The 15,175-nt window shown below is 24.2% G+C and overlaps 1 protein-coding gene across 1 annotated transcript in view; it reads right to left on the reverse strand.

Annotated features, from left to right (window-relative positions):
- Window positions 1-11,769: 11,769 nt before the first annotated feature.
- Window positions 11,770-15,175, reverse strand: part of LOC111688681 (putative mediator of RNA polymerase II transcription subunit 26) — a 55,456-nt gene continuing 52,050 nt past the window's right edge. Inside the window, exon 4 of the mRNA XM_046955857.1 lies at window positions 11,770-11,799. Within this exon, the coding sequence (XP_046811813.1) occupies window positions 11,770-11,799 (30 nt within the window). The remainder of the gene's footprint in view (window positions 11,800-15,175) is intronic.

The raw sequence follows: 15,175 nt of genomic DNA on the forward strand, positions 1-15,175 counted from the left end.
ATTTAAGAATAGTTTTCATACGAGTTTTTAGGCGAATTTTGATGAAAGTTTTAAGTTAGATTTTAGACAAGTTTTAGACATCTTTTAAATAAGAATTTTTGAAAAAGTTTTAGACGAGTTTATAGATAAGTTCATAGACAAGTTTATGAGTGAATATATGAACGTGTTTATGGAAGAGTTTTACAAGAATTTGTAAGCAAGTTTGAAACTAGATTTTAGACCAGTTTTAGACTAGTATACAGCGACCTTTTAAACAAGTTTTCTAGACAAGTTTGTGGACAAGTGGTAAGCGGGTTTAGAGGAATTTTGAAAAAAATTATATGTAAGATTTTAGACAAGTTTTATAGAAGAGATTTAGACAACTTTTTAGTGAGAATTTTGGACAAATTTTAGACAAGTTTATAGAAAAATTAATAGACAAGTTTTTGAACGAATATATGGACGTGTTTTTGGTAGAGTTTTACAAGAATTTGTAAGCTAGTTTTAAACTAGATTTTAGACCAGTTTTAGACGAGTATACAGCGAAGTTTTAAACAAGTTTGTGGACAGGTTGTATGCGGATTTAGACGAATTTTGATAAAAGTTTTATGTAATATTTTAGACAAGTTTAATAGAAAAGTTTTAGACAACTTTTAAAATAGAGTTTTTGACAAGTTTTAGGCGAGTTTATGGATAAGTTTATAGACAAGTTTTTGAACGAATATATGGACGTGTTTATGCAAGAGTTTTACAATAATTTGTAAGTTAGTTTTAAACTAGATTTTAGATCAGTTTTAGACGAGTTTTAAAGCGACGTTTTGACAAGTATTGAGACAAGTTTGTGACAAGTTTATGCGAGACTTAAGGTCCTAGGAAATTGAAATAGAACTTTATGTTATCCTCGTTATTCGTAGTTAGAATATAATCCTAATGACATTTTCACAAAATCAACAAACAAAATATAAAAAATCAATTATAAAAATTTTCTTTTTGTGCTTATCTTTTTTTTAAGGCTACAGTCATTCTAAATTCCTTGTTGTTTTTTTTTTTTTTTTGTAAACATTATTTTTTACAAATAGTGTTCAAAAATTATATAATTTGCTGATTTTCATTTGAAAGTTTTTTTTTTTTTTTTGTGTGTTTGTAATGTTCTTTTAAGGCTTTTATTTAATCTTTGGTTAATGTAAATTTTTATTTTTTTTCTTAATTGTTTTTTAACTTTTTTTTGGTAAATTTTATGTTGGTTGTAAAGAGAACTGTTTGATTTTACATTTAAGGCTTTTTATGTGTTTTTTTTATATATAAACTTTAACATGAGGTTCAAATTGTTGAATATTTTCTTTTTTTTAGATTTTGCATTTTAAAAGAAAATGTTAAAACTTAAAACATTGTTGTAAGGACGGATTATGTTAGAAAATTTGAAATTATGAAAAGTATAGTTTAGAATTTAGAAAAGAATGTTTGTTTTGCTTAAGATAAGACTTTTCGTATTTAAAAAAAAATAATCATAAGTATGTTTGATTTTTTTTCCTCTTTCTTTTTTGTTAATACTTTTTTATCATCATTTAGGTACAAGTGACTTTTTCTATATAATTTTTTCTTTTAAGAATTTCTTTTTTTTTTTTTGTAAGTTAAATTTTCCCTTTTTTCTTTACTGTAATTAGGCAACTGATATTAAATTGTTTATTAATTTTTTTTGTTTTGCTATAAATTTAAATTAAATAATAATAATAAATTGGTGCTTTTTATTTTTAATTATAAATATTTATAATATTTCTCCTTTTGTAAATTGTGTATTTTAAAAACGGTGCTTGTGTTTTATAATAAATAAATAATTTTTAATAAATATTTGCCAAAAAATGGTATTAAATTTTTTAAAATTATATTTATATATTTAATAATAATAATTATAAGTGCAATTGTGGTGTAATATCACATTAATACAGTGCAGTGCTAAGGTGCAAAAAATTTGTTTTTGTTGTTGTTTTTTTTTATTAATTTTCAAAAGAAACATCAATTTTTTTTTAAATTTTATTTTAAACTAATATAAGTTTTGTTGTTGTTTTATTTTTAATTAAAAAAATTAAAAAAATGGGTTGTTTTTTAGACGAGTTTTTTGAAATGTTTTTAGACGATTTTATTGAAATATTTTAAGACAGTTTTATGATAGAGTCTTTAGAAGAATTAATGGAATAGTTTAGTAATAGATAGTTTAGTTTAAAACAGTAAATAGACAATTTTATAGAAGAGTTTATATAAGCGAGTATTTCGACGAGTTTAGAATCAAGTTTATAGTCGTGTTTATTGCTAAATTTATAGACGTGTTTCATAATTAAACCTATGTATTATTAGACTAGTCTATAAAAGGTTTTATACACAATTGTATAGAAAATTATATAGACGTTTCTATAGAAGAGTTTAGAGATTAGTCTATAGAAGAGTTGTTAAAGGAGACTATGTCAGAGTTTATTGATGACTTTGTGTATATAGACGAGTCTATAGCAAAGTTTATAGACGACTTTGTAAAAGATTATATAGAAGAGTTTATAAACGAGTCCGTAGAAGAGTTTATAAACGAGTCCGTAGAAGAGTTTATAAACGAGTCCGTAGAAGAGTTTATAAACGAGTCCGTAGAAGAGTTTATAAACGTCTATAGAAGAGATTATGGGCTTCTCCATAGAAGAGTATATAGACGAGTTTATAGAAGATTCTTTAGACGAGTTTATAAACCCATCTGGTGTAGTAATAAAATAGTCTACTGAACGGCTCATAAACTAGTTTATAGAGAACTTTAAAGACTAATCTTTAGAAAAGTTTATGGGCGAGTTTTTAGAAGAGTTTATAAACGAGTCAATAAACAAGTTTATAGGCTGTAAAAGAGATGATAGTCGGGCTTATGGAAGAGTTTATAGACGACTCTATAAAAGCGATTATAGTCGAGCCTGTGGAACTGTTTATAGACGACTATAGCAGAGTTTATCGAAGATTCTATAGAAGAGTTTAGAGTCGAGTTTGTAGAAGAGTTTATAAAAGCGATTATAGTCAAGCCTGTAAAAGATTTTATAGACGACTATACAGAAGAATAAATAGACGAGTCTACAGCAGAGTTTATAGACGATTTATAGTAGAGTTAATTGTCGAGTTTGTAGAAGAGTTTATATGCAAGTATATATACAAGTTTATAGACGAGTCTATAGAAGAGTTTATAGACGAGTTTTTAAACGAGTCTATAGAAAAAATTATAAAAGAGTCTGTAAAAAAGTTTATAGACAAGTTTTTGCCGAATCAATAGCAGAGTTTATAGACGAGTCTATAGAAGACTTTATAGACGAGTCTATAGACAAGTTTATAGGTGACTCCACATAAGAGTCTTTAGTCGAGTATGTAAATAATTTTACAAAAGTTTCTTTTTCGACCAGTTTGTAAACAAATCTGTAAAAGGTTTCATTAATTCGATTTTTATGAAGTTTATACTCATGACTGTAGAGTTTAAAAACGAGTCTTTAGGAGAGTTTTTATACAAGTTTATAGACGAGTCTATAAAAAAAGTTTATATTCGAGTCTATAGACAAGTTTACAGACGAGTTTATCGACTATGCAAGTCGACCAGTTTATAAACAACTTCTATAAAGTTTCTACCAAAGTCTGCAGAGTTTATAGACGAGTCTGTAGAAGAGTTTGTAGACTAGTCTATAGAAGTGTTTATCGACGAGTTTATATACGAGTTTTAAGATGAGTTTTTTACACGAGTTTATAGACGATTTTATAAAAGACTTCGTCGATCAGTTTATAATCGATTTTTATCGTGTTTATACCCTAGTCTGCAGAGTTTATAGACGAGTCTGTAAAAGAGTTTGTAGACTAGTCTATAGAAGAGTTAATCGACGAGTATAGACAATTCTATTACGATTTGATAGACTTTTTCTATAGATGATTATGTCGACAAGTTTGCAAACGAATCCATAGAAAAGCTCATAACACTACGAGTTTCTAGGCGAGTCTTTAAACGAGTTTATAACTGAAGCTATAGAGTTTGTAGGGGTATCTATGGATAAGTATAGTTGAGTCTATTGAAGAGTCCCTGAATAGTTTTTTTTTTTAGACCAGTCTATAAGATATTTATAGAGTAGTATACGCAGTAGGTTATGGACGAGTATAGTTATAGAACAAGATATGTACTAGCTTTTAGACTAGTTTATGGACGCATTCATTGATAAGTTTATAGACAAGTCTTTTTTTTGACAAATGTTTAGACGAGTTTATGGTCAGATTTAGAGACAAAACCTTAAATGAGTTAATATGCGCTTTTATAGATGAGTTAGTTTTTTGACGAGTTCTTAATAAGTTTTTAGACAAAATTATAGATGTGTTTTTTAGACGAGTTTTCAAATGAGTTTTTTTTAGACAAGTTTTTAAATGAATTTATAAACAATTAAGGGAATGAGTGTATAAAACTGTTTATATGTGAAAATATAAACGCGACTTTAGCAAGACTTTAGACGAGTTTATAAACTAAGTTTTAGACAAGTTTAGGCTACACTCGAACTGATAGACGAGGTTTTGTAGAAGACTTTAGACTAGTCTATAGAATAAATTGTAAGCTAGATTGTAGATAATACCACAGTGGAGTTTTGTAGACTAGTTTTACTAGACGAGAGTATTTATACAACACTCTAGACTAGTCTTTAGAATAATTTATAGACTAGATTGTAGAAAAGTCTCTAGACTAGTCTATAAAATAATTTATAGACTAGATTGTAGAAAATACTTCAGAGGAGTTTGAAGACTAGTCTTACTTTAAAACTAGACTATAACACAGTTTATAGGCGAATAAATAGTTTAGTTAATATTAGTTTGTAGATTTGACTATCTTCTAGATTTTAGACGAGTTTATACAAGATATAATAAACAAGTAAATAGACGTATTTAGAGAGAAGTTTGTAGAGACTGATGACTAGTTTGTAGTCGAGTTTGAAGACAACCCATTTATATTATTAAATTTAAATTAAAAAAACACTCAATATATAACTATTTAGTTAAACATTTAAATACAAATTAAATTGATTTATTCAATTTCTTTTAGAAATTTTAATTTTTATCAATTTTTCATTAATATTGTTATAATTTTTCATAAAATTTTATTATTTACAATTTATTTAAAATAATTCACATTATTTTTTTTTTTTTGCTTTAAAATTTTATTTAATAATATTTTCAAATATTTATTTCAAGTGCAAAAGAAATTGACTTTTAAATTGCTTTTCAAATGTGTGAATATGTATTATTATTATTTTTTTTTTTTTGGATGAGTGAGTATGTGAAAAACGGACGAGACCGGAGTGGGTGTTTATGTGTAAAATGATATTGTGTTAAATTGTTTTGTGTGTGAGTGTGTTGTATTAACTATAACAACATGTTTCAATTACTAAATATTGTTGTTTTTATTTTCTTTACCCCAAAAAAAAGCTTTTGTAAAGGAAAATATAAATAAAAAAATATTTTCATATTTATTTTTAAAAAAATATTTGCATGCATAATTGATTGATTGCTTTGAGTGGCATTGGATATTAAAACAACAGTAGTTTTATTTATATATAAACTATAAATTAAATAAACAAATTTACATGTTTTTTTTTTTTTAATTGGCTCTTAGTGGCTGCTATTAGTCAAAAATTTTTAGTTAAATTGAATTTTTAATTACGTTGTCAAAGGATATAACTGTAAAAAGGATTGTCTTAAAATTTGCATAAAAATATCAGAAAATTTGCATAATTTTAGGTTTAAAAGTCTAGCTGAACAAATTTACTTGTTATTGTTTAATAAAAAGTGAATTTTTTTAGAATTCGCTTAAAAGAATTCTAATTTCTACACTCTTAAAGCAATTTTGCTTAAACTAAACATTTAAAAGCTTTTTCTAAGAAAGCTTTTAAACAAAATTTCAAAAACATTCTTTACTACAACTTTAAAAATTTTCTGTGAAAAAAATATATATTTTTTTTATTTGTCTTAACTTTTTGTTTGTTTAAATTTAAAATTAATATTTAGAAAGCTTTTTACACTTATTTTGGTTAAAAAGCTATTAAGAATCGTTTAAGAACTTTAAGTTTGTAATAAAGACTAAGCTTAGAAAGCTTTTTATTTAATAATTTTCCTTGATAAGATTTTCTTGTGCTTCTTTCATTTAAAAGCTTTTATTTGAAATGTTTAGAAAAAGTTTTTACTAAAGATGTTTGTTAAAAAGCTTTTGCAAAACTTCTGGCTACATAAATAAGAACTTTTCTTAAAATGCTGTTACTAAAGCAGGCTGTAGTTTAAGTTTTTGTTTGAAAAGATATTGCTGAAGTTTTTTTCTTTCGGAAAGCTTTTGCTGAAGCTTTTTTTAATAAATGTATTTTTGTAAAAGTCTTTTAATGAAACTTGTGTGCTAAAGATTATACTTAAGCTGTTGTTTAAATTAAAGCTTTATATCAAAACTAATCTTCTAACTATTCTTAACTTAAAAGCTTTTATTGAAGTTTTCAAAAAGCTGCTGCTAAAGATTTTAATAAAAGATTGTTAAATTAAATGAAATTTTTCACTATTTGCGACTACACGAAAAGATTTCACTAAAGCTTTTGTTTTCAAAAAATTTAAAGTTTTATGGAACTTTTCGAAAAGCTTCTGCTAAAGATTTTAATAAAATATTATTTTAAGAAAAATATTTCACTATTTTCGACTAAACGAAAAAATTTTACTAAAGCTTCTGTTTTCAAAAAATTTAAAGTTTTTGTTAAGCTTTTATTAAAGCTTATATTTAGAAAGTTTATTATTTTCTCTAAAAAAGACTATTTCCTAAGCTGTTAGTTAAAACAAGACTTTCATGTAAGACTGTTAATTAAGCTTTTAGTTTAAAAAAGTTTTACTTTAATGTTAAAAGTGTTAAAAGCTTTTTGTTAAAAATGTTATACTAAAGCTTTGCTTTAATACTAAAAGTGTTGAAAGCTTTTAACAAAGCTTTTTTTTTGTTCAAAACTTTAAATTGAGCTTTTTGTTGAGGAGCTTTCGCTAAAGCTTTTGTTTATAAAAGTTTTATTAAGCTTTTTGTAAAAAAAAAGCATTTACTTAAACTTTTTGTTATTAGTTATTTTCAAAGTGTTGAAAAAGCTTTTATTAAAGCTTTAACTATGAAATAAACTTTTTATTGAGCTTTTGGTGCAAAACATTTAATTGAGCTTTATGTCAAAAAGCTTTAGCTCTTTATAAAATTGTTGTTAAAGTGTTATTAAGCTTTTTGATAAAAAATTTTCACTTAAGCCTTTTGTTAAAGAGGTTTTACTAAAGCTTTTCTTAAAAAAGTTGTTGTCAAATTGTTGTTGAAAGTTTTTTTATCAAAAAGCTTTTATTGAGCTTTATTCTTAACAAATTTTTTATTGAGCGTTTTTTGTTCAAAATTTTAAATTAACCTTTTGAATTAAGAACTTTTGTTTAAGCTTTTATTTAGTAAACTGCTACTGTAGTGTTAAAAGCTTTTTGTTAATATTTAAGCTCTTTATTTTAAAGCTTTTACAATAGAAACTTGTATTATTTATGTAGAAACTTTGTACTAAAATTTTTCATAAAATACTTTTATTACAAAGCTTTCCTTAAAAGATTTGCTATAGTTGACTTTTAAAACTTTAACTTAAGAGTTTTCTTAAACAACTTTTTGCAAATTTTGTAAATTTTTTGCATGGTGAGCTTTTTATAAGTTTTAATTCCATTACAAATGAATTTTTGTAAAAACCTATTGTGTCTTTTTTTGCACTGAAAAGCTTTTATTAAAACTTGCTTTTAATGATTTTGAATTTAAAAGCTTTTACTAAATAGTTTCGTTTAGAAAGCTTTATATTAGGTTAGAGAGTTAGAGAAGTAAAATTACTTTTCTTCATATGGCAAGCTTTCTATGCGTGTTGTTACGAATTCAGTTACGAATATATTTTCGTAGATACATATTGTTTCATTTATTTTGTACATGTTTGAGCTTTTGATTAAGTTCCATTTGCTAAAAGCTTTTTTATTTAGGTTCAAAAATATTTATGTAGAGAAACAAGTTGAAGTCTTTTTTGAAATTAAACTTTTTAATATATTGAGATTTCTTTAACAATGTTTAAGGTAGTTTACCTTACCAAAAGTTTTTAAGCTTTAACTGAAGTAGCTATCGTTTAAAACATCTTTCAATTATTGTAAATTTAGAAACTGCAACATATTTTCCGAACAACAGAGATTAAGTGTTGAACTTTTGATTAAGTTTCAATACTAAAAGCGCATTAATTTAGTTTCAAAAACATTTATATCGAGATAAACTTAGTTGAAGTCTTTTTGAACAGGAAATTGAAAGCTTTGCTTGAAGTTGGCATAGTTTATAATGTTTTTAAATTATTGTGAGTTTAGAAACTTCGACATATTTTCATGCCAACCGAGATTAAGTTTAACATTTGATTGTGAAATTTTTTTTTAAAAAAAAGTTGGTTTTGTTAAAAGCTTTATAAGTTTTTATTAAATGCCTTTGCTGGCTTTTAGCTTATCAAATCATATGCCTGGTTAACAGCAACTAACTATAAGAGCTTTTGCCTTTCTTGGGTATTAAACTCGTGTTAAAATATATTTATTAATAATATATACGTTTTTAATAATAATATTCTAAGCAAAAGGTAATTGTAAATTTTCTTTTTAATGAAATATGAAAATATTAAGAGACTTTTTTGTTTTTTATAAAAAAAAAAAACTTATAAAATGTTTGAAATCATAAGTTAAACTAAAGCAATAAACTGTCTTTTAGTTTAGTTTTAATATTTTTTTTGTTTTTGTAATAAAAATAACATTGAATTATATCAGTGGCTCTGGATGTTGTTTTTAATAAGCAACAGAAAGTTAGCAGAAAAAAAACTAAATTATAATTTTAACATAAATAGAAATAATAAGTTTAATAAAACTTAATTTATGTTTATAATTGTTTTTATTAAAATCAACATCACCTGACATAATTAAAGGCTATTTTTTTTAAGACAGTGTAATAAAATTTGTAAAAAAAAGCTTTCTTTAGATATTTTCATATTTCTGCCTCCTAGAAAGAAAATATACCTTTACTTAGTGTTTAAATATTAATAAATTTTGTTAATTATTCTCTTATAAACTATTAATAAATTTATGTTTTTCTTTTTAATTTTTGCTTTTATTTTACTAATATTTTTGGTTAAAAATTACAAAAGAAAATTTTAGGCTTTCTTTTAAGTGTTCATTGGCATATCCTTTCACAAAAAAATAAATGTATTTTAAATGTTTTGTGTTTTTTTTTCTAAATTTTAGTTTTTTTTTATCTTTAAAGTATTTGTTTTGTTTTTTTTTTGTTAATTATTTACCACACTAATAAAATGTTGCTAAAAACATTGAAACTAACATTTAGATAATTGTTTATATAATATAAATTTATTTAGTAATTTCTTTGTTAATGTATTAATATTACCAAAAATATATATATATATATTTATGTATATATTTAAATTGTTTATTTTGCTACTATATAGATGAGCTTTTTAGGCTCTTCCTTAAAAGCTTTCAGGTGCGACAAAAATTATCTTCTTATCTCAAACTAGTTTTGTTTTGGGTTTTTTTTCGTATTTTCCCTAAATCTACTGAATACTTATGTTAAATAAACTGTGTTTTAGCCTTAAAAGCTTTTTTCTTATAATTTTCTTTAACGTTTTCATTCAAAAAGTTTTTTGTAATGGAAACTTTTATCCTAAAAGTTTTTTTTTAAATTTCCTTCTAAAAGCTTTTTTTCCAAAAATTTCCTTCTAAAAGCTTTTTTTCCAAAAATTTCCTTCTAAAAGCTTTTTTTCCAAAAATTTCCTTCTAAAAGCTTTTTTTTCATTCTAAAAGCTTTTTTCCAAAAATTTATTTCTAAAAGCTTTTTTAATAAGATTTATTTAAAAAAGCTTAAATTTATTTAAAAAAGCTTTTTTATCGAAAAGTTTTTTACAAAAGCTTTTTGTCAAAATTTTTTTTAGAAAAGCTTTTTATCAAAAAGTAATAATAAAAGTTTTTTTTTTGTTAAAACAACTTTTATTCAAAAGTCTTCCCAAAAAAAAACTTGTTTAAACAAAATTTATTTAAAAAAGCTTTTTATTCAAAAATTTTCTTTAAAAAAGTTGTTTTTTAAAGCATTAATTAACAAGATTTATTTTCAAAAGTTTCATTTTCAAAAAAAAAATTCTAAATGGTTTCTAATGGAAAGCTTTTTTTCTTAAAAAAAAGGGTTTTTAAAGCTTTTTTTAACTTTATTTAAGAAAGTTTTCTTTAAAAGTTTACTTAAAAAAGCTTTTTTTCAAAATGTTATTTCAAAAAAGCTTTTTTTTTTAAATAGCTTTCTGTAAAAAAAGCTTTTTTTTAAAATAGCTTTCTGTAAAAAAAGCTTTTTTAACAATATTTATTTAAGAAAGCTTTTTTTAAGTTTACTTAAAAAAAGCTTTTTCCTTTATAAAATCCTTGTCTTGTCTTTCATTGTATTTGGTTTAATTTTCCATAAATTCTGTAAATGAAAAGCTTTTTCTATTACCCTTCAGTGTTTTAGTATTATCTTGACAAATGTGTTTTTTATTTTCTTAATAAAAAATATGTATATTTTCCAAATTAATAAGGACTTTTTAATTTTCTTTTTTGTTTTTTTTTTTTATATCAACTACAAAACTAACTTATAGCTTTTTTAAAGCTTACAAAATGTTAACGAGTTATTAGGAATGGCAAAGCTCTTACTTGCAACATAAACAATTTTTCAATTTACCTTGAACACAGCAAGACGTTTAACAAAATTTTATAAATACAAAAGATTTTTCTTAAAAATGAACTTTAGTTTTCAATATTTAAAGCTTTTAGATAAAAATTTCTCCGAATTTTTATTAAATTTATGTTACAACTTAATCAGCAAAGCTTTCGCAGAGTTTTTACTTCGAGGTTTTTTACTTCGTATAACGAAAAAGCTATAGCTTTGTACTTGAAAGCGTTTAGCAGTTTTAATATAGTTTTTTTTTGTAAATAAAGCTTTTGCCAAGATTTAGGCTAAAAAAATGAAATGGACAACTTTTATCTTTTAAAAACTTTAAAAGCTCACCATCGTTCTTTTTTTGATACGGTTAATAGAACAAGAAATAATTTAATATCAATAGATTGTACAAATTGTTTTGCTCTACTCTTGAAGAGCTTTTGTTCTAACGTTAAAACTTAAAGCTTTGTGAAAGCTCTTAATAACAATTTCAAATGTAAAGTTTAAGTAACAAAATTTCCTATTTACAACTATTATAATATTAATTGTTAAAAAATATCAGATTTCTTTCGAACACAGTTAAAGAGTAAAAAAAGCTTTCTCCGCTTTCTATTATAAAGCCTTTCAAATATCTAATTACTAAGTAACTTAACTCTACAACTTTGTAGTGAAGAATAATTTAAAATATTGAAAAAGCTCTCTTTCCACTTCTTCAGTTCATATTTTTAATGTGCAAAAGTTATGCAAATATTTTTCGCTTCTAATCCATGTAATAAAAAAAGAAAATAAGAAAGCTCTTAAAGCTTTCTTAGACATTTTCTTACCGAGTACTTTTTCTACTTTTAAATTCTTTATATTCAGACAATCCTTTGCCATTTCTATAACATACAAATACTTATACAAACGTTTAAGTTTTAACGGACCACTTTCACCACTAAGAACGTCTCTTTTTTTACATAAAACTAAATTATGAATTTTGGGTGCAATTTACTAAATACCTAATATGTTTTAACTTATTTTGGCACATTTAACATAACATTTAACTATACAAATTAGAAACATATTTTATGTAAATTAGAACAACATTTTTTTTGACAGATAGGAGAGATTTTCTACTTAAAACAAATGATACTGAGAGAAATTATAAAAAATAATTAAAGAAAAAGAAATAATTTTAAAGAATGTCGTATAAAAGTCTGTTGAACGATTTGTGTATGAAAAGAAACAAAACCCATAAACAATGGTGTCTGAAAACAAACAAAATTCATAAATAATGAAGGACTTTTATTGTAGTGATTTAAGCTACTTTTGTCTTGCAATGTTTATAAACTTTGTTAAGAGAGTTGATTGACTTTTGTTCGAAGACATGTTAAGCAACTTTGTTTTATAAAGTTCTTTAATTTGATTCATAGCTCTGATTATTTTCAAAGAGTTAAAGTGAAGTAAAGTATAAAGTTGCTTTTACAGAAATAGAATAAAATAAAACTAGAACTGAACTAGAACTGAACTAGAACTGAACTAGAACTGAACTAGAACTGAACAAGAACTGAACTAGAACTGAACTAGAACTGAACTAGAACTGAACTAGAACTGAACTAGAACTGAACTAGAACTGAACTAGAACTGAACTAGAACTGAACTAGAACTGAACTAGAACTGAACTAGAACTGAACTAGAACTGAACTAGAACTGAACTAGAACTGAACTAGAACTGAACTAGAACTGAACTAGAACTGAACTAGAACTGAACTAGAACTGAACTAGAACTGAACTAGAACTGAACTAGAACTGAACTAGAACTGAACTAGAACTAAACTAGAACTGAACTAGAACTGAACTGAACTAAAAAAGACCTAGAACAAAAGGAGAAGAGAACTAGGACAGAATTAGAACATGGCTCGAACAGAACTAGGACAGAATTAGAACATAACTCGAACAGAACTAGAACAGAACTAGAGCAGATCTAGAACAGAACTAGGACAGAATTAGAACATAACTCGAACAGAACTAGAACAGAACTAGAGCAGAACTAGAACAGAACTAGAACAGAACTAGAACAGAACTAGAACAGAACTAGAACAGAACTGGAACAGAACTAGAACAGAACTAGAACAGAACTAGAACAGAACTAGAACAGAACTAGAACAGAACTAGAACAGAACTAGAACAGAACTAGAACAGAACTAGAACAGAACTAGAACAGAACTAGAACAGAACTAGAACAGAACTAGAACAGAACAGAACTAGAACAGAACTAGAACAGAACTAGAACTGAACTAGAACTGAACTAAAACAGAACTAGAACACAACTATTACAGAACTGTAACTGAACTGGAATAAAACTAGAACTGAAGTAAAACTATTTGTTTTTGTACCATTTACTTTCCAGTTCCATTCTTTGCAAGGCAATAATACAGCATATGGTACGTATGATTTATAAATAATTGTTTTTAAAACAAATATTACGTATACGCTCCTGAACTGAACTAGAACACAACTAGAAAAGAACGAGAACTGAACAAGGACGTTGCTTGAACATGTTTGAAAACATATTGTGGTTTACTCAAAATTGCTAATGGGCTTTGATCGTTGTAGTTTTTTTTTGTCTTTTTGAAATAAAAACAAGTGTTTTGTGTTATTTTTTCTCTATGTTTAATGGATAAATTGTATAGTAATAAGTTTTGTTTGTTTTTATACTCATAATCAACTATTAAAACTATTTTTTGTTTGGTTTTAATTTAAAATTATGTTAAATTAAATTTAAACTAAAAACTTACAGATTTATTGAAAATATGTTTAGAAAAGAAAATTGAAAATAAAACAAAAATATATATTAATGTTTATAATACAATTGATTGCCTTAGTTTTAAAGGTAATTTTTTTTAATATTTACAAAAGTGTTTTTATGATTTTTAAAACATGGTAAAAACAAAATTAAATGATTGGAAATAATAAGAAAATTTTAAAGAGATTAAAGGTTAAATAAAAAAAATGTATATAAAAATTGTTGTTTAAATAAAATGTATTTATTTTTTTGCTTTTTCATTGTATGTGTATGAGTGTTATTATGTATGTATATGTTTTAATGTTTATTTTGTTATTGTTTTTATTAATTAATGGTTTTTTTTACTCAACTCTTTACTATAGTAACATGTAACAATTATTTTTATTTAAGTATTTTGTTTTTTGTTTAATATTTAACATTAACATTGAATTAGTTTTATTTGTATTTAATATTATTTTCCTTTTTGTAAGACTTTTTCCCTATTGTTTTAAAGCTTAAATTTAAAAAATAAATGTTTACAAGTTAAAGATTAAATAAAAATTAAAACATTTAATTAAATAAATTTGTATAATACACTTTAAAAATAATAAAATATATACATTAGTTATGTACAAGTAAAGTAAAAACTTTATCATATTTTTGTTTTTAATTTAAAACTAAAAATATTAACGATCTTCGTTTTTCTTTAAAAACAATAATTTTCTAATAAGTTTTCTCTTTTTTCTTTGTTCTGTAATAATAATTTATAACTTTCTACTTTTTATATACTTTTACCTTAATTAATTTATTTTTACTGTTTAAATCTATTTGCCCCTTTTTTTTATCAATTCTTATAATTTTTTATTCTTATTTTGCTTTTAAAACTCCTTTTGCTATTCAATTATTTTTTTTTTCAAAATTTCTTTCTTTTTATAAAAATATGACCACAAAAAATAGAGAGTTTCTTCTTTTTTCACTATGTAATGTTTTAAAAATCCTTAATTGTTTTCTTTCCTTTATTTTAGAGTAGAATGTACAAGATTATTTTTGCTTTGTCTGCCACTTTTACTGTTTATGTATATTTTGTTAAATTTATTTTAAGTGTATGAATTATATATTTTATTTAATTATGGTAGAGGTGGGTTATTTCTCTGTTTTCTTTTAATATACCTTAATAATGTTTATTTTTCACTTTTTAAAATGTTTTTTTTCCAAAAACGAAGATCGTTAGTTAATTGTAAATAAAATAAATAAAAAATGTCAAAAAATCTTACAAAAACTTTTTTTACAAAATTATCTTTTTTAAATTGAACTAGAACTGAACTAGAATGAAACTAGAACTGTAGTAAAATTTCTTAGTTTCTTCTTGTACCATTTATTTTCCAGTTCCATTCCTTGCAAAGTCAATAATACAGCATATGGTGCGTATGATTAATAATTAATTATTTTTGAATCCAATATTACGTATACGCTCCTCAGGTTATATTTGGTAGTACGGAGTAATTCTAGTTCTGTCTTAAAACTGAATTAGAACTGAACTAGAATTCAATTAGAACTGAACTAGAATTGAACTAGAACTGAACTAGAACTGAACTAGAACTGAACTAGAACTGAACTGGAACTGAACTAGAACTGAACTAGAACTGAACTAGAAC

Source organism: Lucilia cuprina, chromosome 6, assembly GCF_022045245.1.
Source record: "Lucilia cuprina isolate Lc7/37 chromosome 6, ASM2204524v1, whole genome shotgun sequence".
Classification (NCBI taxonomy): Eukaryota; Metazoa; Arthropoda; class Insecta; order Diptera; family Calliphoridae; genus Lucilia; species Lucilia cuprina.